At 44.3% G+C, this 22,547-nt stretch overlaps 1 protein-coding gene across 6 annotated transcripts in view; it reads left to right on the top strand.

The window, feature by feature from the left end:
- Positions 1 to 22,547, top strand: part of svep1 (sushi, von Willebrand factor type A, EGF and pentraxin domain containing 1) — a 110,659-nt gene that overhangs the window by 75,093 nt on the left and 13,019 nt on the right. For all 6 annotated transcript variants that reach the window (XM_037757991.1, XM_037757989.1, XM_037757988.1 and 3 more), the window contains 30 exons: positions 193 to 324; positions 787 to 978; positions 1,904 to 2,025; positions 2,111 to 2,216; positions 2,313 to 2,522; positions 2,675 to 2,908; positions 3,025 to 3,186; positions 3,442 to 3,603; positions 4,024 to 4,185; positions 6,237 to 6,325; positions 6,470 to 6,566; positions 6,787 to 6,900; positions 7,051 to 7,164; positions 7,289 to 7,490; positions 8,144 to 8,301; positions 8,418 to 8,616; positions 8,752 to 8,927; positions 9,077 to 9,201; positions 9,321 to 9,450; positions 9,593 to 9,763; positions 10,835 to 11,008; positions 11,116 to 11,235; positions 11,329 to 11,505; positions 13,831 to 13,915; positions 14,048 to 14,239; positions 15,744 to 15,911; positions 16,766 to 17,438; positions 17,654 to 20,370; positions 21,005 to 21,239; positions 21,608 to 21,763. In XM_037757991.1, coding sequence (XP_037613919.1) covers positions 193 to 324; positions 787 to 978; positions 1,904 to 2,025; positions 2,111 to 2,216; positions 2,313 to 2,522; positions 2,675 to 2,908; positions 3,025 to 3,186; positions 3,442 to 3,603; positions 4,024 to 4,185; positions 6,237 to 6,325; positions 6,470 to 6,566; positions 6,787 to 6,900; positions 7,051 to 7,164; positions 7,289 to 7,490; positions 8,144 to 8,301; positions 8,418 to 8,616; positions 8,752 to 8,927; positions 9,077 to 9,201; positions 9,321 to 9,450; positions 9,593 to 9,763; positions 10,835 to 11,008; positions 11,116 to 11,235; positions 11,329 to 11,505; positions 13,831 to 13,915; positions 14,048 to 14,239; positions 15,744 to 15,911; positions 16,766 to 17,438; positions 17,654 to 20,370; positions 21,005 to 21,239; positions 21,608 to 21,763 — 7,754 coding nt within the window. The remainder of the gene's footprint in view (positions 1 to 192; positions 325 to 786; positions 979 to 1,903; positions 2,026 to 2,110; positions 2,217 to 2,312; positions 2,523 to 2,674; positions 2,909 to 3,024; positions 3,187 to 3,441; positions 3,604 to 4,023; positions 4,186 to 6,236; positions 6,326 to 6,469; positions 6,567 to 6,786; positions 6,901 to 7,050; positions 7,165 to 7,288; positions 7,491 to 8,143; positions 8,302 to 8,417; positions 8,617 to 8,751; positions 8,928 to 9,076; positions 9,202 to 9,320; positions 9,451 to 9,592; positions 9,764 to 10,834; positions 11,009 to 11,115; positions 11,236 to 11,328; positions 11,506 to 13,830; positions 13,916 to 14,047; positions 14,240 to 15,743; positions 15,912 to 16,765; positions 17,439 to 17,653; positions 20,371 to 21,004; positions 21,240 to 21,607; positions 21,764 to 22,547) is intronic.

The raw sequence follows: 22,547 nt of genomic DNA, 5'->3' as shown, positions 1-22,547 counted from the left end.
TTGCTAGATTTAGGGACTGTTGGAGCTAGTGCTGCTAACTACTTTCATTGGAAAAGAGTTAGGAACACTTGACTGGTTTTTCGGTTGAATCACTTTTAAAATCTAGTGTACTCTTGCTAGTTTCTCCGCATTACCGACCCAACCTTTAAATCCACTGTATGTCTATAACCAACACTTTTCTGTCTCCCTCAGGTGGTCGCCTCACAGTGACCAGTAGCCATACTCCAGGCTCTTTGTTCCCAGTAGGAGAGACTCTGGTCCAGTACACAGCTACGGATGCGGCAGGAAACAGCCGCACCTGCAACCTCACCATCACTGTGCAAGGTACAAAACTGACACACAACATCATGGCTTTTTAAACAGCTTTTATTGTTGTATAAGTGCAGTGTTTTTGTGTAATTTGTGTAAATATTTTCCTTCTTTGACCTTATTCATATGTTTATTCACTATGTTTAAACTGTATATGTTCCTCTGCAGTATATTGTTTTTTTGCTTTTAGTTTTGTTTCATTGGTCAGGATCTATTTCGAGCATCTCCTTGTGGATAAAACTATTGTAAACAAATATATTATAAGACAAATTACATAATCAAAACCTGAGACTAGAAGGTAGCATGTAATATAATTATACTTATTTTTTTAAAGGCATTGTACAATTATGACATCTCTAAAAATGTATTTAAAGGGCCAGTGTGGAATCGATTTATGGTGTTTATGGTGGTGTTATCAAATATTGTGCTCCAACATGACCAAACCCTGGAGGTATTATGTACTATCTGTGTGCCCAGGTACGTCCTGTGACCAGCCGTACGTCCCAGTGAACGGAGAGTTCTTCTGCTCTGAAGAAGAGGAGGGCGTTAACTGTACCCTTCATTGTAAGGACGGCTACAGCTTCACTCAGGATGCAGTGCACAGCTACACCTGCGCCTACAACGGCGTGTGGGAGCCGCCCTACTCTCCAGACAGACCGGACTGCTCAGGTAAGCACAGCACATGTATACTGTTACTTATCTTTTAAGTATTCACTCATCTACTGTCACTGATTCCCAACCTATGAGTCCCGACCCCCACTAGGGGTCACCAAAGCTTCACAGGGGGTCGCCAGACCTTCTTGATTTTAATGGGTGTAAGAAAAAATTTAAATATACAGTTGGCTTATCTCAGCATTTCATTCATGTCTGTGAAGGAAGCTAAATTGTTATTTTTAAAGTTTGGGTTATTACTAAAGATATAAACAGGATAAGGGCACAGTGACACAAGCCTTCCCTCTCTGCTAAGCAGCCTCTTCCTGCATCAGAAAAGTACACGGTTAATACAAACAAAGAGCTAACAGAACAATGGTCAAGCGTCAGGGAGAAGAAAACACTGAATTTGTCAAAAAAGAAGCCTATTAAGTAGGTATTGTTAAAAATTAAAAAAAATGTGCATAACACAGACAGGTAATTGTATTAAAAGTTCCTAAAAATAACAGGAAAACTCATCTGTGTAATATTCTCAAGAAATAATCTGCTCAAAATGTATCCAAATTGCTTGTTTTACACAAACTTCCTGCAGTTATTGCATTCACTATTTGGGCTAATTTTACAGTCTATCAGTTGTTCTGTACTGTTATTGTAATACATTGAATATAATATGAAAAATATCCATAAAATATGTCACTTAGTGGGAATTCGTCAGGTTATTCAATGATAGAAAACGGGTTGCTTAAGGAAAAAGGTTGGGAACCACTGCACCATGGCTTACTGTGTGCACCTAGGTACGTCTCATTACTGCAGTGTAAATGAATACCTGTATGTGCACATAATTCTTGGATGCATACACATTTTTAAGACTGTTATTGCTTTGGTTTTGGCCAGTTAAACGTTAAAACATACATGTGTAAAAACCCCTTTTTGTCTTTCCCAGTGAACCGAATAGCAAACAACGGGCTCAAACCCTTTGAGATGCTGTTTAAAGTATCTCGCTGTGACGATGTGGACCTGATGAAGTCATTTACCGGGGAGTTCAACACCAAACTGGGAGGCGTGGTGAGGATATATACAGTACACACACATACACACTGATCCGCTGTAAATCAACTGCAAAACACATGTTGCTTCTTCTTCTCCACAGCTCCCCAACATTTGTAGCAGCGGTGATGTCACCTGCAAGCTGGAGATGATGTCACAGGGTCACTGTCTAGAGTACAACTACGACTACGAGAATGGGTTTTCTATTGGTAGGATGCACAAAATACACCCTCACTAAACATCCCACCTATGTTTTAATGGAAGCATCTCATTATTCTTCCCTCTCCCTGTCTAATATCTATCAGCACCAGGGGGTTGGAGCAACAGCTGGGGTCCTCAGGGCGCCCAGGACTACGCCTACTTTGAGTCAGGCTTCGCCACAGGCAGCCGGCAGCTCGCCAGGCCGCAGCAAGACAGCAGCATGCAACCCCAACCCCAACAGCGCACCAAGAGGCACCGAAAAATCACTGGACCCACCAGAGACCAAAAGATCCAGATCTTTTTCAACATCACAGGTATATTAGACGTAATTATATGTGTTTATTGACCTTTGCAGTGCTGGGAATATATCTATATGTTATGATCTGTGTTTTATATCTGTATTTTTTATATTTAATGCCATCAATTGTTAGTTATCAGTCCTTTTAAACTTTGTCCATTCTCCCAGCAAGCATCCCTCTGCCCCTGTCGAGGAACGACTCAATTGAGGTGGCCAATCAGAAGAGACTCCTGCGGACCCTGGAGCAACTGACCAATCGGCTGAAGCGAACGCTGGCCAAGCAGCCGCTGTCCAGTTTCCACGTGTCCTCGGAGATGATCGTAGCCGATCCCAAATCTCTGGAGAGCAGGAAGCCCTCTCTGTTCTGCAGGCCGGGCTCGGTGCTCAAAGGCAGGATGTGCGGTGAGTAGGAGGGTACACCCACCTAAGGTCATCTAACCACCAAAACTCTAATACTGCTACAAAAGTTTTATGTTTACCATTAAAACACATATCACAAATCGCATGTTCCATTGCAGTCCAATGTCCGGTGGGAACATACTTCTCTCTGGAATATAACGAGTGTGAGAGCTGCTGGCTGGGCTCCTACCAGGACCAGGAGGGTCAGCTGGAGTGTAAGTCCTGCCCTGAAGAAACCTCTACGGCATACCTGCACTCCCGCAGTGTCGCTGAGTGCAAAGGTAAGATGTGTTCACACAGTCAGACCTCAGCCTTACTGAAGGACAAACTTTATTTGCAAGAGAATTGCCTCTTACTGATCTAATCTCACTGTGTTGGGTGACTATCCTGCTCATTTGGCACCACAGGAGCAGAATAAAATAATTACAAATGAGTCACAAATAGTGCTTGATTATCATACATGTCCTGATGTAGTTTTGATTTTCCTTCTGTGTCTGAATATTGCTCATGATGTGGTGGTTTGCATGTGTTTGCAGGGCAGTGTAAGCCCGGTAGTAACTCTCTGAATGGGCTGGAGATCTGCGAGTCATGCCCGCTGGGTCACTTCCAGAACGGTTTTGGCGCCAGGGAGTGTCTCGTCTGTCCCGACGAGACCTCGACTGTCACCAGAGGAGCGGTGGACGAGATGGAGTGTGGAGGTGATACAGTCTGACAGTGTGGAGTGCACTCCCTTCATGTCCTATCAACGGGCCTGTTTTAACTTTGAAAAGCCTTTTTTAAAATTACTCAAAACGCTGCTAGGTAACAAAAACAACAGCTGTAAGCAAGAATGTGTCTGTTAGTATTTGCCAATCATGTGCAATTATATCAGAATTCAAATTCTGACATGGAAATTAAATATGATTGCCCCTTAAAGTTGGATGATAGATCTGGAAACTATTAAAATGTTTACTACCTGAGTTTAGACTTGGAGCTCCCAGATGTTGGACTTTTCAACCAGCGAATGCCACTTCTTGTGAACGTTTTTGGGTGATTCTGCTTCATTATATTCCTCCATTTCTTTCTTTCTGTTCCCGGTGCTCCTCTCCTCCGATCTTCTCTGGTCTCCACTCCTGCAGTCCCCTGTTCGGCAGGCCATTTCTCCCGTACCGGTCTGGTTCCCTGTTACCCTTGTCCCAGAGATTACTACCAGCCTGAACATGGCCGCTCCTACTGCCTCTCCTGTCCCTTCTATGGAACCACCACCATCACCGGGGCAAACACCATACAGCACTGCTCCAGTAAGTAACCAGGAAAAATCCTTTTCAAGTCACACAAATACACTCACTAATCCTCCATTTTTTGGGGGGGGAATTTAGAAGATCTTTATTTTAATATTCAACAATGAAATGCAGATGAGGTCTTAGACCACCATTAATGTCACACTGATGGTGTCATTGTCTAGTGCAATCAGGAGAGACAAGTGAATGAAGAAAAGATAGTTCATTATAACAGATGATGTGTGATAATAAAGTCTTGTCAGACAGTCTTAGACTCTACAGGAAGATTTGTAATCGAGGGGCGTCTGTGGAGTCCAGACACTGATGGTGATGGTGGTGTTGATTCTGCTGAGACTGATAGGCTTGGGAGGCTGATGAAACTGCAAAGACTGGGCGGTGATGAGGAGGTGGAGGGACGTGTGTAGCATCAGCATGAACGTACTAAAGGCAGAGAAAGAATCTTATTTAAAAGGAGACAACAGCAAGATGATAGGCTAACAATGTAGGTGTGTCACTGTGCTATTGGATGGATGTGACCAGCTGATAAGAACAGCTGATATCGCAATTGACAGCCCCAAACAATGACAGCAAGTAAATTATGAGCGAGCATCCGTGAGAGGAGTGAATGGTAGGATGTATGAGAAATAAACTACAGGACTAAGCATGTAAAAGTATAGTCTTCCTGACTGAACTTATGCTAGAGCTTCATTTGTCACATAACACAACTTTAACAGTGTTCATAAACCGTTATCTTTCAGTGACATTTATGTTTAGATTACATGTACTGCACACTTCTTAGAGCTGGTATGGCTCTGTCTACGTGTCTGCTTACATAAACTTTGATTGGGACCGAGATTGTCTTGTTTTTTTATATTTCCCCGATAATCACTGAATGAAGGTGGTTATGGGAGATCTGCAAACAGTATTGAAGCATTCTCTAAAGCTGCAGTTTTTAACTTTGAGCCAATATGATAAAAAGTTATTTTTGTAATCCTGACAGTAGTGCATAAGACAGATGAAGTAAAAAAACAAATCATATCAGGATATAATGACTGCAGCTTCAGTGCCTAAAAAGCTTCAGTGGAAAGTCTTTAACTCATTGAAATGAAAGCTATGAAAAATGTCTACCTTGTTCAGAATGATTAATGTGCAGCTTTATTGGAACGAAAAAAAAAAACATTCAGAAGTATAAAAACAGAAACGTAATAACTCTGAGTAAAGTGTCAAAATAAAGTTGCAGATCACCAGGTCTACTGGCTTTCTCCTAATTTTTCCATGATGAATACATACCTATAAAAAGTATTCACCTCCTTGGGAATTTACATGTGTTTGTTGTTTTACAAAATTGGAACAATGTAGATTTAATGTGATGTAGTTTCAAATATACAATGTGAAATACTTGTTGGCATAAGTAAATTCAGCCTTTTTCAAGTCCAGACACAAATTCTGGATTGGATTGACATCTGGACAGAAAATAGGCACTAAACTAAACTAAAGTAATTAACACTTAAACTACACAATAATCGTTTCACTCCTAGCTCCAGTTTAAATAAAGCAGAAGTACTGTATGCAGATTTTCCCACAGCAGACTTCTATTTTAACGCCATTGTGTTGTGTTGGCATGTAAAATGACTTATGTTAAATTTATACAAGACGTGCCAAGTGAAGTCAGCAAAAATATATGGACCTGTTCAGTGTCGGCCGCTCTGTGTGACAGCTTTTCTACAGCTTCAAAACTCGCTGCCATCGCCCCAGTTGTGTGGTGTCTGATCTGTGTTGTGACAGCTCAATCCAATTGGAAAAGGAATTACTGCACAGGATCAGCAGGGAAATGGAAATAATATGACTTTTATTGCTCCGCTGCAGAATGGAAATGAATAACACTGCATGCCTGAAGTGTGGGAATGAACACTGTTTAGGACGTGCTGCCAGTTTTCAATAAGAATGCAGGCTTTTGTTCAGACAGATCACAACCGTCTGCGAGTCTGGTAGCGAGGGGAAAGATCTTCGCTGTGTTTTTCCGACTCGTCTGTGCTTACATTGCCTGTATTTTCTCTGGGTGGCATTGTCAGGTTTCGGCTCCAGTTTTCTTCCTAAAGAGGAGAGTGTAACGGCGGCTCCAGAGGTGGAGGTCAGTGAGGACTACCAAGCAAGCAGTCAGGTTAGTCTTTATCATGTCTAAACTCACATTAAATTGAAATTTATGAGCAGAACATCAACTGAACTGAACAGAGTGTAAAGCCATGTTTTCATTGAGGGTTTTACAGTCTGTGTGATGGATTGATCTGATTGGCTGTTCCTGCAGGTTTTCCACGAGTGCTTCCTGAATCCCTGTCAGAATAAGGGGACCTGCGAGGAAGTCGGGGCGGGATACGTCTGCACCTGCATGCCCGGGTTCACAGGTAAACCCCCAGTCTGAGATTCACCTGGTGTGGTGTTAATGTATCAACAACTTTCATGAGATGCTCATTAATGGTTTTAATGTTGTATTTTCTGTCTTTGCTCTGTGGGCAACACCCAGATGTAACTCTCGCTGGAGTGTTGACATTCATCTCAACCACAGTTGTGTTGTGATTTTGTTGTGGCGAGCGTTTGATACAGCGTCTGATATTTCTCTCTCAGGTGCCAAGTGTGAGATTGACATCGATGAGTGTGACTCTACTCCGTGCCAGAATGGAGGCTTGTGTAAGGACGGTATGGGAGACTACCAGTGTCAGTGCAAGCCTGGCTTTTTAGGTAAGGAACCATTCATAACAATTGTGCAAATCAGTTTTCTGCAACACTTTGGAATATAAAGCGCCTATTCACCATGTCAATGTATCTCACCTTCTCTGCTAATCCTCTATCTCTGCTTCGTGACTTAACATTTGCCCCCGTTTGTCTCAGGCTCTCTGTGTGAGGCGGAGGTGAACGAGTGCATCTCCTCACCCTGTCTGAATGAAGGTGTGTGTGTGGACGAGGTCAACAAGTTCACCTGCAGTTGTGCCGGTGGCTTCACAGGTAAGATAAAAGGACAGGGTACATATTAAAAGAGGTCTGACCATGGTGTAGAAAAGGCTAAATATTTAAGTTGGTGCTTTAAAGATGCAGCTGTTTTCCTTCTTGTCTTTTCATATTTCTGCAGGATCTCGTTGTGAGCTGGAAATAAACGAGTGCCTCTCCAACCCCTGTCTGAACGGAGGTGTGTGTGTTGACCTGACGGGTGGCTACATTTGTAATTGCCCCGTTGGATTCTCAGGGGATCGCTGTGAGGTCAACGTAGATGAATGTTACAGCACCCCCTGTCTGAACGGAGGCTTGTGTCTGGATGAGGTGAACAATTTCAGGTAATAAAGATACTCTTTGCATTTGTAACTCTATATTAGTCCTCTTTACGTTATTGACTTATTGTACAATGTATGGACATGGCCTCCATCATTTTGGCTAACCTCGATATTGCCCGTTGGGTTTACATGAGTGTTTGTTTACATAAGAATGTAACACAATTGAGCATTGCGCAGACATTGCACATTTATGTTAACGGAGCCCGAGAGTCCATTTTATTTATTGTTTTGGTTGTGTGGTTTTATTTTTATTTGTATTAATTTAATTTAATTTATGTTTTATTTATTTAGAATATTTAAATGTTTTTATCATTCCCATTCAAATGTCTGAATATTCTTAAGAGATAAATGTTTTTGAAAGGGTGTACTTGTATTATTATGCTATATTAATACTGCTTTAAATAGCAACACAGAGCATCACACTTACATGCATTTCAGCAGAATAAGTCTTTACATATCTGTCATATCTTCAAAAAAGAGTTTATTTCCACAATTGTTGGAACACTATCTGCAGATTAAAATCCCAATACATTGAGTGTGGTATATTAACCATGACCGTTTCAAAGGAAAGCTCCATTGAAAACATTGTATGTCGATGTGCGTCATGATGTGTACCTGTAAGTGGTATTGTACCGCGTCTTCTTTCTCTCTCTCAGGTGTCAGTGTGTGGAGGGCTACCGTGGTCGCCTGTGTGAGGTGGACGTGGACGAGTGTGATCCTAACCCCTGTGTGAACGGGGCTAGCTGCCTGGATGGCCTCGGGTCCTATTCCTGCCGCTGCCTCCCTGGGTTCAACGGAACCAGGTGTGAGACAGGTACTATAGGACAGATGACACATCACCATGGCAACTCTAGAAGAGGAAAATAGAGATTGTATATTTTTATACAGTGAAATATTTTTGTATTTATTTTTAATTTTATGTCCTTTCAGAGATGTCCCCTGCCTTCAACCTGGACTTTGAGGTGTCTGGTATCCATGGTTACGTAATGATGGATGGAGTGATGCCGGCGCTGACAGAGATCACCTGCACCTTCTGGATGAGGTCATCGGACACCACCAATTATGGCACACCTGTGTCCTACGCTGTGGAGGGCAGTGACAACGCTTTCCTTCTCATCGACTACAACGGGTCAGTGATGTTCTAAGAGAATTATAAATGCACATAAATCCTGCTTCCCTCTTTCTGCTTAATTATTCTCCTCTTTTAATGCTCTCTTTCTTTTGTATTAAATCCTCTCTGACCATTTGTCCTCCCTCCCTACAGGTGGGTGCTGTATGTGAATGGTAAGGAGCGGATCACTGACTGTCCTGCGGTGAACACGGGTCAATGGTACCACATCGGGGTGTCCTGGAGGAGCTGGGATGGTGACTGGAGAGTCTACATCAATGGGAAGCCCTCAGACGGAGGCAAAGGCCTGTCAGTCGGCACAACTATCCCAGGTGTAGTGCTATCCTCGACCTCGTCACCTGTCTTTGTTTCTGAACAAATTTACAGTCTCATATTATTTTATATAAACGCCAAGTAGAGGAAAGGAATAACTTCTCAGTGAGTTATGGTTAACCTCTGACCTTTAACTTGTGTTCTGTAGGTGGCGGGGCGCTGGTATTAGGTCAGGACCAGGATCAGAGGGGCGAAGGCTTCAACCCTGTTGAATCCTTTGTCGGCTCTATGAGCCAACTCAACATCTGGGACCGTGTTCTCACACCTCTACAGGTAAATGTAGTTTGGTGTTTCTGTTAAAAAATACTCTTTAGGCAAATTTGAATCTATGAAACCAGGTAATTAACATGCAACACATTCATAAACTGGTTTTCCACTCTTCTATACTGTAGATCAAGGTCCTGGCCAGCAGCTGTCCAGCCTCCCATGTGACCCACAGAGGGAATGTCCTCGCCTGGCCAGACTTCCTCAGTGGGGTGGTGGGCCGAGTCAAAGTAAACCTCAGCAGTGTTTTCTGTGCTGGTAAGAGACGCTTCACGAATCCATATATTACCTTGAATGATGAACTACAAACACATTTTTGAAATGGATGTTTTGGATTAAGATTTTTCAGTCTCACAGAGGCTCTCTCTCCAACACTGATAATCATTCCTGGTCTCTCCAGATTGCCCCCAGCTGGAGAACGCAGTGCCTCACCTGCACGCCTCCACCGTGGAGGTGAGCCCCGGGGCCCAGGTCCAGCTGTCCTGCGATCCCGGCTTTTACCTGCTGGGGGAGCCGGTGCTACAGTGCCAAAATAAAGGAGAGTGGAGCCAACCTCTGCCCAGCTGTGAACGTAAGGCAGAGACACAGGCCCTGTTCAGACCTGGCATTAGAATGCGTCTGCAGTGACCACTTGTGTTCCGATCTCACTTCCGCACTCTGTATGCAAATAAACACGGAGTAAACACATGTCTAATACAGCAGACGTTTCAACGTAATATTACATGAATGTCAGTGGTAATATCCTACATATTTGTGAATTCGGGTACATTTTATTAACGTCAAAATATAGATTATTGTCACCGGCGGTCACAGAGGACCTCCATGCCGCCAACATTGCCACCTTTGCCAGGCAACAGCGGCGTATGGTGATTCAGAGTGCCGGCAGGTGTCAGCTCAGTGCAGAGCACCAGAACAGAAGTACTGACACATCTCCGACTGTATGATAATAATGCACTTTGCATGCCTAATCTGACAGTCTGTAGATATGTAGCCTATAGATAAGATATATTTGAATAAAATACAGTCGTACCGACAAAACACAGTAGAGCACAGAAGCCATTTCCATGCTGTGAGGCAGACAAGTGCTCGCGTCTGCCTGTCTATTCACACGAGGAGCGCAGTGAGACCCCGCGGATCCCAGCGGGACATCAGTTGAGTAGGCCGTCCTTAATGTTGAACAGGACACATTTGCGTACACACTGCTAAAAGAATGTGGCCATATGTGGCACAGACCACCTCTGAATGTGGTCTGAGTGATCAGATCTCAATGCGTCCTCAATGCGTCTCGAATGTGTTCACACCTGTACTTAAAGCTGTCCACTGACGCATGTTAATACCAGGTCTGAACAGGGCCACAAACTGCTCTCTGATTTGAATTGTAAATGAGTCATATCCTACTATGTGTTTTTACACCTGTCTTGACTGGTTGTATATGTTTCTCAGTACTCTGAGTAAATTTCTGTGGTGATGAAAAATCACCCAAATTAAGAAATTTGAAAAATCCTAAGCATGGAAATCTCTGAAAAATAATTAAAACATCCTACTGTATTTTTTTTTGTAATACAGCTATAGTAAGATAGCCTGTAAGAGTGAGATCCTGGATAATATTCCTTTGTCTTCTGTGTGTGTGTGTGTGTTGCAGGAGTGTCCTGTGGGCCTCCTCGTCCTCTGGAGAACGGCTTGTTTCAGGGGACAGACTTCCAGGCCAGCAGCTCTGTGGTGTATCAGTGTAACGCTGGCTTTTACCTGTTGGGAGACACTAAGTTGCACTGCAGCAACAGTGGCAAGTGGGGAGGAAATCCACCAGCCTGTCTCGGTACTTCATCAGATAACATTGCTTTTTTAAATCAGTGATATATAGGAAAGAAAAATCCTGTTTGGGAGATTGACAGATTGTGTGCGTTTTTCTGTGTGTGTGTTCAGACGTGGATGAGTGTGCTCTGGGATCCGACTGTGATGAACACGCTAGTTGTCAGAACACGGACGGCTCCCACACCTGCACCTGTATCCACCCGTACAGTGGAGACGGCAAAAACTGCACAGGTAATAAGATGCAGGAAAGTGCTACTAAAGACACTAAAGAACCATAAGTCCATATGTAAATGTGTTATGTGTGTGTGTTTGTCTTCCCACCAGAGCCAGTGAAGTGTGAGAACCCCGGGTCTCCAGAATTCGGTCACAGAGAAGGCAGCAACTTCCTGATGGGCGGCGAGGTCGTTTTTGGCTGCGAGAGCGGCTACGAGCTGATCGGCTCGCCTCGCCTCAACTGCCTGGAGACAGGAAACTGGGACGACCCGGTCCCATACTGCAGAGGTGAGGGGGCTGAGTGGTCATGTCATGTCAACACTGTGCAGCAGCTGTACTACACAGTATATTAAGTCCTTCACGCATTTCAAGTGATTCATATTCTGTTTTTTCCGTTAAAAATGTCTCTTCACTATATATGTAAATACTCACAGGCATATATGAATCTACGGCTGAAAAATTGCACCCAAACAATTACACTATGTACTCTGTTTGAGTAACGTTTGTTAAAAGACAACAGTGTCCAGCTGTTTTGGGAAAATTCTGAGCCTTTTTTAAAAATATAGATACATATATTTGTGACCTGATTTAAAGATTTATGTCTAAATTTGTCTTATAGTGGACACATTGGGCTTGGGGCTGAGTGCCACAGACAGGGGCAGGGATGTCAGTCATTTCATGAGATTTGATGACAATAAGAAACTATAGAATATTGCTTTATCCTTTAACATGTGCTGGAGTGAGATACGCTACTTGATATACATTTTTACCCATATCATGTGTGGGGCTTGTTGGTATTTCACTGTTTCATAAACGGGCACCCCGGTAGCTGCATGTAGCTGCATCAGCAGCTCAATTTAAACTGCTCTTTATTCTATATGATAAAGGAGTTTCATAATCAAAGCATCCAGCTATTAGCGCCAATAGGATCTGAGTAACAGTCTTTCATTATTATGCAGATAGCAGAAGTACTGATACACTTCAGGAAACACAAACACATATTGTTCACGCTTACACTTTTCACAAACCCACATTATGCAGTGCGCTGTGAAGGGGTGATTATATATGCAGCTGTCTTTTTGTCTTCCACTGTGCAGCGGGCTGAAAGGCCTGACAGCCGCAGCACCGCCATCTTGGCTCTACGCCACATTTTTCCTCATAGAGAAAGAGGAACTGACTTACTCAGCCCATATTGGCTGTTGATCGTCATGCTGAAAGTGAATCCCTTCACAGGATGTCATCTGAAATATATAAAGCAGCTGCGTGATGTTGTCTGCCAAAATCAAAACAGTTGAATTGTTTTCCTCTGTGTTGCAGGCCGTAGGTTCAATTATTGATGTTGTTGCATTAGAGGGGAAACTAATGGTTCAACATCTCTGCAAACTGTACTGCAAGTACACACAAATTCAGTTGCATAATTGTGAGTTTAAAGGTTTCCATCTTCTGTTGTTGTTAATAAGGAGTGCAAGTGAACGGAGGATGGAACCTGCCAAAGTCATAAATAAATTAATTAATATATGACTCGATAAATAAAGAAATATGCTACTAAATGTACCAAAGATAATATTAAAAATAAATGAAGGGTCAATTAATTGATAAAATGTGACATATATTGATATTTCTTTTTAATTTGCTTCTTCATGTATTTACCTTTGTATTAATTCCACTATAGATCTACTCTTCTATTTAATTTTCCCTTTTATTTATTTATTTATTTTTTATTAACTTTTACATTTTCGTGTTGCAGTGATTTTTTATTTATTGTTAAATTTATTTATAAATTATTAAATTTATGTAATTGTTATATATATTTTTTTAATTCATTTATTAATGCATGATTTTCCCTTTGCATCCCCCCCTCTATTTATTTCCCCAAACTTATTTATTTATGTATTCTTTTCTTTATACATTTCTTTATGCATTCATTATGTAACCCTGATGATGTCATCAAGGTTCTCTCAACTGGACTTGAAACCTAAAGCCCCTGGTCACTTTTACATAAAAGTCACAACAGCGATCTATCAGCACGGCACAAGTCTGAATCGAATGTGGTCGGTCAGGTTTAACATACAGAGAGAGTACAGCCTTCTCAATCTTCATATCTTAATAATAAAATCTGTTTAATAATCTGTGAAAATTACAATTTTAAATTGTTGAGGCGATTCTTCTCAGATCAGATCAGTCTATCAAAACTATTTTTACTTTTTGGAGCCTTTAAAAGTGTCTCGGCTTCTGCTGCTCTTTTTCAAAATCCGTTTCTTGTGAGTCTCCCAACTTTATGGAAGTGCAATATTTAATCACTAAAGTACCCCTTTAATTAGTTCTGCCCTTCATTCACTAATGCCTCTCAGTCACCTCTTTGGCTTCTATCCATTTATACACTTTACTGTGTGTCAGTGTAAAATGTAATGTGGCACTAATCCTAGAGGAAGTCTTTGTCGAATTCTAATCTACATGTCATCAGTAACACTGACAGGCGTCTGAAATCTTGTCTCTCCTCAGAAATGTGCATAGAGGTTGTTTACTCTTTCATCTCTTTATGTGTTCTAGTGGAATGTTAAAATGATAGAAAACAGCAGTTACTAATCGTCTCTCTGTGATGTTGCACCGTAGCCCTCTCCTGCTCGACGCCACCTGTGCCAGAGAACTCCATCATGAAGGGAAGCAACTTCACCTATGGAAGCAAGGTGACTTTCAGGTATCATTTGCATCCCCTACAACACCATGTTGTAATGATGACAGTAGGAAATGTTACAAAAGGTGTTACAGACGTGTCAAGGAAAAACAAACTTTTTTCTTGTTAACCTGTGTGTCTGTTTTCCTTCCTCAGCTGTATGAATGGCTTCGTGCCTCAGATCCCTTATGAGTTCCAGTGTCTCGTTAGTCAGAGGTGGAGCGGGACGCCACCTGCCTGTCACCCAGTGACCTGCGGGGGCCCTCCAACTATCGGGAACGCCCACTACACCCTCAACACGAACACATACCAGTCCACTGTCACATATACCTGCGCTGAGGGATACAGGTATGGATATATTACTGTCAGCTGCACTGTTCAGTATCCCCTCTAATCATGTTTGATCAGTTGACTGAATAAGTGCCAGTTTAATCCATAATTTCACTTGCATTGGTTTGTTTTATTGCAGGTGTTTATGGCTGCTTAACAGAAGGAAGTTGACATAAAATACAATAGCACAAAATGAATTTACAAATGCACAGGAACTTATTGGGACTATAACATTCATAGTAACTGCACCAAGCCCCTGATGTCTCAACTATCTTTGTAGAATCAGACATCGAACACCTCATTTCATCTGAATCGAGACATACAGTATATGGTTAAAGTAGCAATAGACTACTAGGTTAAAGTAGCAGTAGACAATTTTTCGACTTTCCCCCCAAGTGGTATTATTGTTGGCGCTGCTGTCGCAAAGACAACCTGATCGCTTTCCGCTTTCCGTTTTCCTCAGAGCCTAGCAACTACCAACAACACAGGACACGCTGCATTTTGTTTTCCACAAGTACTTTGGTTGTTCCACCTTCCACCATTTCCACTACTGGGGATAGTAACGGCAAAGAACTTACATCGATACTCTTTGGTCACTGGGGAACAGAAAACAAAAGTGCTGTCCTCTTCCTGTTTTGGTTGCGTGATGGTTGACGCACTTCCTTTGTGCCATAAATCGAGCCTTCGTTTTCCCAGGACATCGCAACTTGGTGGCAGACAGAATTTCATAGTGAAAGCGAGGCTTATAGGCATGACTGTATAAAGAGAAGTGATGAAGTAAAGATGGAAGTGGAAAGTAATAAAGGAAGTTAGGATCATCCGACTATCTTCTGCATAAAGTACCCGGATCATCCGGCGATCTCCCGCATCCATTGGGGGCATAGAGCAGGCGCAGGAGCGTTACCTTTAACCCCGCCTCCCAGCCCTCGCTCCAGCCTCGGGCTGGGGCTCATTCACATAAACGGAGGAAGGGAAATAACTCTGGATTCAGCTATTAGTGCTTTTTACAACTTTTAGGACCTAATGATTTAAATAAGGGCCATTCAAGTGTTTGTTCTGGGGAGTTGATTTACCTAAAAAAAAGTTTATCTGCTGAGTTACAGATACTCTTTCCCAATGTAAGTCTATGGGAAAAAATCTTTTTGGCCCATAGTCATCACGTGAAGTTGTTGTACCACCATTTGGCCGAAAAATTGGCATCAAAGCCCGGCACACTTCCTGGGGGCTTGCTTATAGGCAACCAATCTAAACGCAGATGGTATCATTACATTGTGCAATCAACATTTACTTTATAAGAGGTTAAACCAAAAAACTTGTCTATCCTCTGATTCAGTTATGTCAGCACAATGCAGTGGCAAGTGTGATCTCCAATGACATTATGAACTGTATGATGCTCTGTATGAATTTGTAACATGTCATCAGTTGTGATTTATTTCTTTCACAAGTCGACCTCTATAAATCTCTGTGACACTGTGATTGCACTAGTGTTAGTGTGTAAACTACGTGGTGTGTTGCTGTGAAGACCACAGGGCTCCATGGAGGTGGTTTGTGAAGCGACAGGGGAGTGGAGCTGGCCTGTGCCCCGCTGTGTGAACGTCCTGTGCAGCGAGCCTCCGGCCCTGAGAGACGCCGTGACCGTAGGAGAGAACTTTGAACTGGGAAACATGGTGCACTATGTCTGCAAAGAAGGGTAAATATGGTATTACTTGGTTTTGTAAATTGAAACTGGAACATGTTCAAACTAGGGCTGTCAAAGTTAACACGATAATAACGCGTTAATAATAATAACGCAAATTCATTTTAGCGCCACTAATTTCTTCAACGCATTAACACAGCATGCGATTTTTCAGTTGTGAAGCTCGAGTGAAGATACTGGTATCATATGAAACTAGAAAAACCTGAGGAATCCATTGGTACCAACCATGTCATACTTGTCAGGAAGGAGGGTTAAATAACGCTGCAAACTTGCTCTAAATTTTGGTGAGGAAAAACTGGCATGGACATTTTCAAAGAGGTTCCTTGACCTCTGACCTCAAGATATGTGAATGTAAATGGGTTCTATGGGTACCCACGAGTCTCCCCTTTACAGACATGCCCACTTTATGATAATCACATGCAGTTTGGGGCAAGTCATAGTCAAGTCAGCACACTGACACACTGACAGCTGTTGTTGGCTGTTGGGCTTCAGTTTGTCATGTTATGATTTGAGCATATTTTGTATGTTAAATGCAGTACCTGTGAGGGTTTCTGGACAATATCTGTCATTGTTTTGTGTTGTTAATTGATTTCCAATAATAAATATATACATGCATTTGCATAAACCAGCATATTTGTCCACTCCCATGTTGATGAAAGTATTAAATACTTGACAAATCTCCCTTTAAGGTACATTTTGACCAGACAAAAAATGTATGATTAATTTGCGATTAATCGCGATTAACTATTTTAATCAATTGACAGCCCTACTAACTAACTAACTAAACTAAAATGTTAACATTCGATATCAGGTCATGTTGAGCTGTAACTTCTTTTTCTCCTCCACAGCTACACTCTGATTGGCACAAAGACCAGAGAATGTCTGCCAAGCGGCCAATGGAGTGACAGCTCTGCCCAGTGTGTCCCCCGCTCCTGTGGCCCCCCGCCCGCCATCGACCACGCCGAGCCCTATGAGAGCCACCAGCTGTTTGGAGACACCGCTAACTACTACTGCACCGACGGATACACTGCTGGTAACAACTCTAAGATGGTGTGCAACGCTCAAGGTGTGTGGGCGCCCCCCGACGGCACGGAGGCCCCTCGCTGCATCGCAAACTTCTGCCTGCGTCCGCCTGAATTACTCCACGCTATTTTAGATTCAGTCAACAAACCCAAATATGCCAGCAACACTGAGGTGAGCTATAAATGCGAGGAGGGCTTCATGCTCAACACCACAGCCACGCTGAGGTGTCTTATGGGAGGAGAGTGGGAGCCTTCGCCGTATGATATCGGCTGTGTGCCGGTGAGGTGCTCCAAGCCTGAGAGCATCGAGCGGGGCTACGTGAGCGGAACAAACTATAGTTTTGGAGCTGTGGTGGCGTACAGCTGCGATAAAGGCTTCCTGATCCGAGCGGAGAAGAGGAGGACCTGCAAGGCCAATGGAGAGTGGGGTGGAGCGCTGCCTACCTGCGTACCAGTGTCCTGCTCCCCCCCTCCTTCACTCAGGAATGGAATCATCCAGGTTAGCCACATACTGCTTTTAAACTCTCAGATCTTTGTCTCTATTTTTCCTATGATTGTGACCAAATTACAATTTTGTTTCCAGGAAACTTTCTAGAAATAATTGGGAAGTTTCAGACCTGTAAAATATAAAGTGTTTCCAATAAGTCTTACTGTAAAAAACACACCTTTTTCAAATATGTTTAATATTATCTCCCTCTGTTTATTGCCCTATAGGGCAGAGGTCGATTCACCTTCAACAGCAAGGTGACATACGCCTGTAACGCAGGATACAGACTGGTTGGTCGTCCAGAGCGGGTTTGCCAAGCCAACCGCCAGTGGACCAACAACGACCCTCCCACCTGCGTCCTTTTGACCTGTGACTCCCCTCCCAGCATCGTCCATGGACACTACAGGGGGTCTGATTTCCAGGTTGGCCGAAAAGTGCAGTACGTCTGTGATGAGGGTTACGAGCTGGCCGGGGAAGCCACCTGGACCTGTCTGAAGTACGGGAGGTGGGATCAGTCGAGGCGTCCTCGCTGCTCACCGGTGCAGTGTCCAGAGCCGCCGCTGGAGGAGAACCACCTGGTGCTGAAGGGCCTGGACTCTGAGTCTGGAACGGTGGAATTATCCTGCGAGGATGGCTACGTCCTCGAGGGGGCCCGGATCCTCCGCTGCACCCCGTCCCAGGAGTGGAACGACACCTTTCCAGTGTGTAAGCAGGTGTTTTGCGGCCCGCTGCCTGAAGTGTCTTTCGGCAGCCCTTCCTCGTCCTCTCCTCCGTTCCCTTTCGGCTCCCTGGTGAGCTACACCTGCATGGATGGCTTTAGTTTAAGAAAAGAAAGCTCCGTGTCCTGTCTAGCCAGCGGGCAGTGGAGCAGTCCTTACCCAGAGTGTATCCCAGTTGAATGCCCTCAGCCTGTGGAGATTTCTAATGGTATCGTTGACGTCCAGGGTCTGATGTACCTCAGCAAAGCGCTGTACAGCTGTAAGACTGGATATAATCTAGTGGGCAACTTCACCGTCCTCTGTGGAGAGAAGGGACTCTGGATTGGAGGAGTGCCTTCCTGCCGCCCAATTGAATGCTCAATCCCTAAACAGATAACCAATGGTAAAGTAGTTTATACAAAACTCCAGTTTGGTCACAGTGCCACCTACTCCTGCCGCCGTGGTTATCGCCTTCAAGGCCCAGAGACTCTGAAGTGCCTGGCCAGCGGGGAGTGGGACATCGAGCCACCTGCTTGTGTGCAGATATCCTGCACCCCACCCCAACCTATTGAAAACGGATTCGTAGAAGGCCAGGATCACAGTTTCGGTGTCACCATTTTCTACAGCTGCTTTCCCGGCTTCCAGCTAGTAGGCCACGACCATTTGACCTGCGAGGAGTTCGGCTGGTCTAGTTCTGTTCCCGTCTGCGTGCCCTCGGACTGCGGCCTGCCTCCTCACATTGACTTTGGGGAATATGTTAGAGTAGGAGGCTTTGATGCTGCTTCTAAAGACACTGGAACATTAGCCTCACCTATGGACTTGAGCTTCCTTTACGGGACGTTTATCGAGTACCGTTGCCACAAAGGTTACGACATCACGAGCCCCACCAGGTTGGTGTGTCTGGAGGATGGAGGCTGGAATGGCACGGCCCCGTCCTGTGTCCCCGCAGAGTGTGAAACACCACCCAGTCCAGAGCACGGCTGGATGAATGTGACTGATACCTCCCTCGGTAGTATGGTCAAGTATTCTTGTGAGGACGGGTATGACCTGGAGGGGGAGTCTGTGAGGCAGTGCGTATCAGGTCGACTGTGGACTAACGACGCCCCAGTTTGTCGGCCTGTCTCCTGTGGCGACCCAGGTGCTGTCGCTAATGGCACAACGCACGGCGGTGCTTTTGTGTATCCTGAGGTGTTGCACTATGAGTGTAGTCCTGGATTTGTCCTGAAGGGTAGCGACACTATTGCCTGCCGGGCGGATGGGAAGTGGAATGGACAGAAGCCTTGGTGTGAGCCAGTATCTTGTGGTCCCCCTAAAGTCACTAGAGATATTACTTTTAAAGCAGAGGGGTACAGCTATAATAGTGAGATAGAACTGAGCTGTCAGCCTGGCTTCCTTTTACAAGGGAAATCTATCAGTGTTTGTCAGGCTGATGGCACCTGGAGCCACGAGTCTCCCACCTGTGTACCCGCCCGCTGTGGCAAACCCTCGCCAATACCCAACGGGCGTGGGTTCGGGTCAGAGTTTGGCCTCAACAGCAAGGTAAACTATGAATGTGATGAGGGATACACACTTAACGGAGATCCAACACGTATTTGTCAGACAGATGGACTTTGGGACAAACCCGCACCTCGCTGTGACATCATAAGCTGTGATCCACCCGAGGACATCAGCCACGGCTTCCTGAACGGCTCCAGCTTCAACTATGACGACGTGGTGGAGTACGTGTGCTTCGACGGCTACGAGGTAGTCGGGGATCCCATCCTGCGCTGCTCCGCTCAAGGCTTCTGGGTGGGAGCGGTGCCTCAGTGTCGGCCCTGCGTCTGCGCCCTCCCTGTGGTGAAATTCGGCGTGGTCCTCGGTCGCGACCGCGCCTGCGGAGACCGAGTGCACTTCCAGTGTGACGACGGCTACAAGCTGCTGGGTCCCTCTCAGGCGGTGTGTGAGAAGGGAGGGGTGTGGAGCCCCGGCGTGCCTGTGTGTGGCCGGGGGAGGTGCAGTGTCGCCCCGCCTACAGTCCCCAACGCTGTACTGCAGGGCGGCAGTGCCACCTTCCCAGACACAGTTATATACAGGTGTAGGCCCGGCTACCAGCCAAAGGGGTACCCACACCTCTCCTGTGGAAGAGACGGCAGATGGGGGGAACCCAGAATCAGCTGTGAGCCTGTGAGCTGTGGAAAACCTCCAACTGTAGCCCACACTCAGGTGGAGGGAGACGCCTTCACCTTCCCGAACCAGATCACATACAGGTAAATACTGTATTTATTAGTCACTGTGTTAAAACTAGGGCTGTCAAATTTAACTTATTATTTAACTTGTGCTAAAAAAAATTGGCGAGGAAAAACTGGCATGGCCATTTTCTAAGGGGTCCCTTGACCTCTGACCTCAAGATATATTTGAATGAAAATGGGTTCTATGGGTACCCACGAGTCTGCCCTTTACAGACATGCCCACTTTATGATAATCACTTGCAGTCTGGGGCAAGTCATAGTCAAGTCAGCACACTGACACACTGACAGCTGTTGTTGGCTGTTGGGCTTCAGTTTGCCATGTTATGATTTGAGCATATTTTTTATACTAAATGCAGTACCTGTGAGGGTTTCTGGACAATATTTGTCATTGTTTTGTGTTGTTAATTGATTTAAAAAAATTTTAGTAAACATGTTTGACTGACTTAAGTAAAAATAAGTAAAAATTCTCTGATTCCAGCTTCTTAAATGTGAGTATTTTCTGGTTTCTTTACTCCTCTATGACAGTAAACTGAATAAAAAAATAATCAAAAGATTAATCGACAATGAAAATAATCGTTAGTTGCGGCCTGAGACTGCTTTAATGTGTCTTTTACCTTTCTTCATTTTCATGTGTTTCCCTCTCGCTCTCCAGGTGTGAGGAAGGGTACAATTTAGCCACACAGACGGCCTCTCTCTCCTGCCAGAGTGACGGCACCTGGTCCAAACACAGCATTCGGTGCAGACCCACCCCCTGCCTGCTACCCAGCAACTTCTCCATCCCCCACCTGCTAATCACTGGGAAGGAACTCACTCCAGTCGGGGGCACCATCACCCTCTCCTGCCCTCCTGGCCTCCGCCTGCAGGGGTCAGCTCTAGCCGAGTGTCAGGTAGGAAGGATGTTGGTCAATTATTTGTCCTGTAATGTGAGTAATGTGACTACCTGGTTGAGTAATGGTTAACAAGATGCTCTCGGTCACTTTATGTGCATGCAAGGAAGTTGTTGTGACCTGCTTTCTTAAATGACTCGGCTTTCTTTCACAATGAAACCCCGGGCGAGACATTTAGAGTCAGTTTACTGTTACAGACGGTTACAGACTAAAGTGTCAGAAATATTGTGCATCATCACTGTGTTCCAAAGAAGAAGTTTTTATGACCACTTGGCACAAATCTCTTCCTCTTTTCCAGTGAACAGGTCAATTAGAAAGCATGAATAATGTAGTTCTTCCCTGTCCTGTCTGTTGTATTGTGTGAGAAGCTGGGTGGAAGCTGGGCTCCAAGCATCTCCTCAGTTTCCTGCGAGCTGGTGGTTTGTGAGAAACCCCCTCCTCTTCTTCACGGTGTCGCCGAGGGGGACAGCTACAACTATGGAGACTTTGTCATGTACTCATGCCTGCCGGGCTTTGACATGAAGGTACTGCTTATCAGACATGCAAAAACACAGCTGTATTAGAAAACCAACTCTAGCTCAAAGTTGGAGATAATAGAAAACATTCTTGCTTTGCTGTATAAACCGAGTTTAACCTTAAAGGGAATAGTTTGGGTGTTTTGAAGTGGTACTTATCCATAGTAAGTGTATTACCTACAGTAGATGACAGTCGGCACGCCCCCAGTTTGGAGAAACAGACAGGAGTTACCAAACTCCCGTGATCTGCGAGGTAAAATTGCAGGTTTTTTCAATTGAGTCTGGTAGCTTTGGTGAGAGCACAGATGTATACAACGGCTTCAGTCCCCTGTCAGAAAGGGCTATCTGATGGCAAGGTAAAGCAGTGAAAATATTCTAAATATAGCGTACACTTAAACTGATATTGATTTTTTTAGGTGGGTCTTTCTTTTTGGAGGCTAAAATTAGTTTTGCTGCCGGCCCCGTCCACAGCAGTACTTCACTTTGCTTCCATCCGGTAACTCCTGTTGCTTCTCCAAACTGGGGACTTTCCCACCGTCATGTACGTGTAGGTAATACACTGACTATGGATAAGTACCTCATACAACCCCACTTCAAAACACCCAAACTATCCCTCTAAGAATGGATCTTTACCAAGTTTTCCTAACTCCTAAAAAATGTGATTTGTGGAGGATAGTGCCTTCAAAAAGTCCGTCACTTATTCCCTGTTATAGAGGATTTCCTCTCCTCGCCTGTACTGTGCTTTTAAACAGCAGGCTGAGCTAATGGCTGACAATCAGATTACAGAAAGTCA

This window comes from Sebastes umbrosus, chromosome 22 (genome assembly GCF_015220745.1).
Source record: "Sebastes umbrosus isolate fSebUmb1 chromosome 22, fSebUmb1.pri, whole genome shotgun sequence".
NCBI lineage: Eukaryota > Metazoa > Chordata > Actinopteri > Perciformes > Sebastidae > Sebastes > Sebastes umbrosus.
This window is presented reverse-complemented; position numbering and strand designations above follow the sequence as displayed.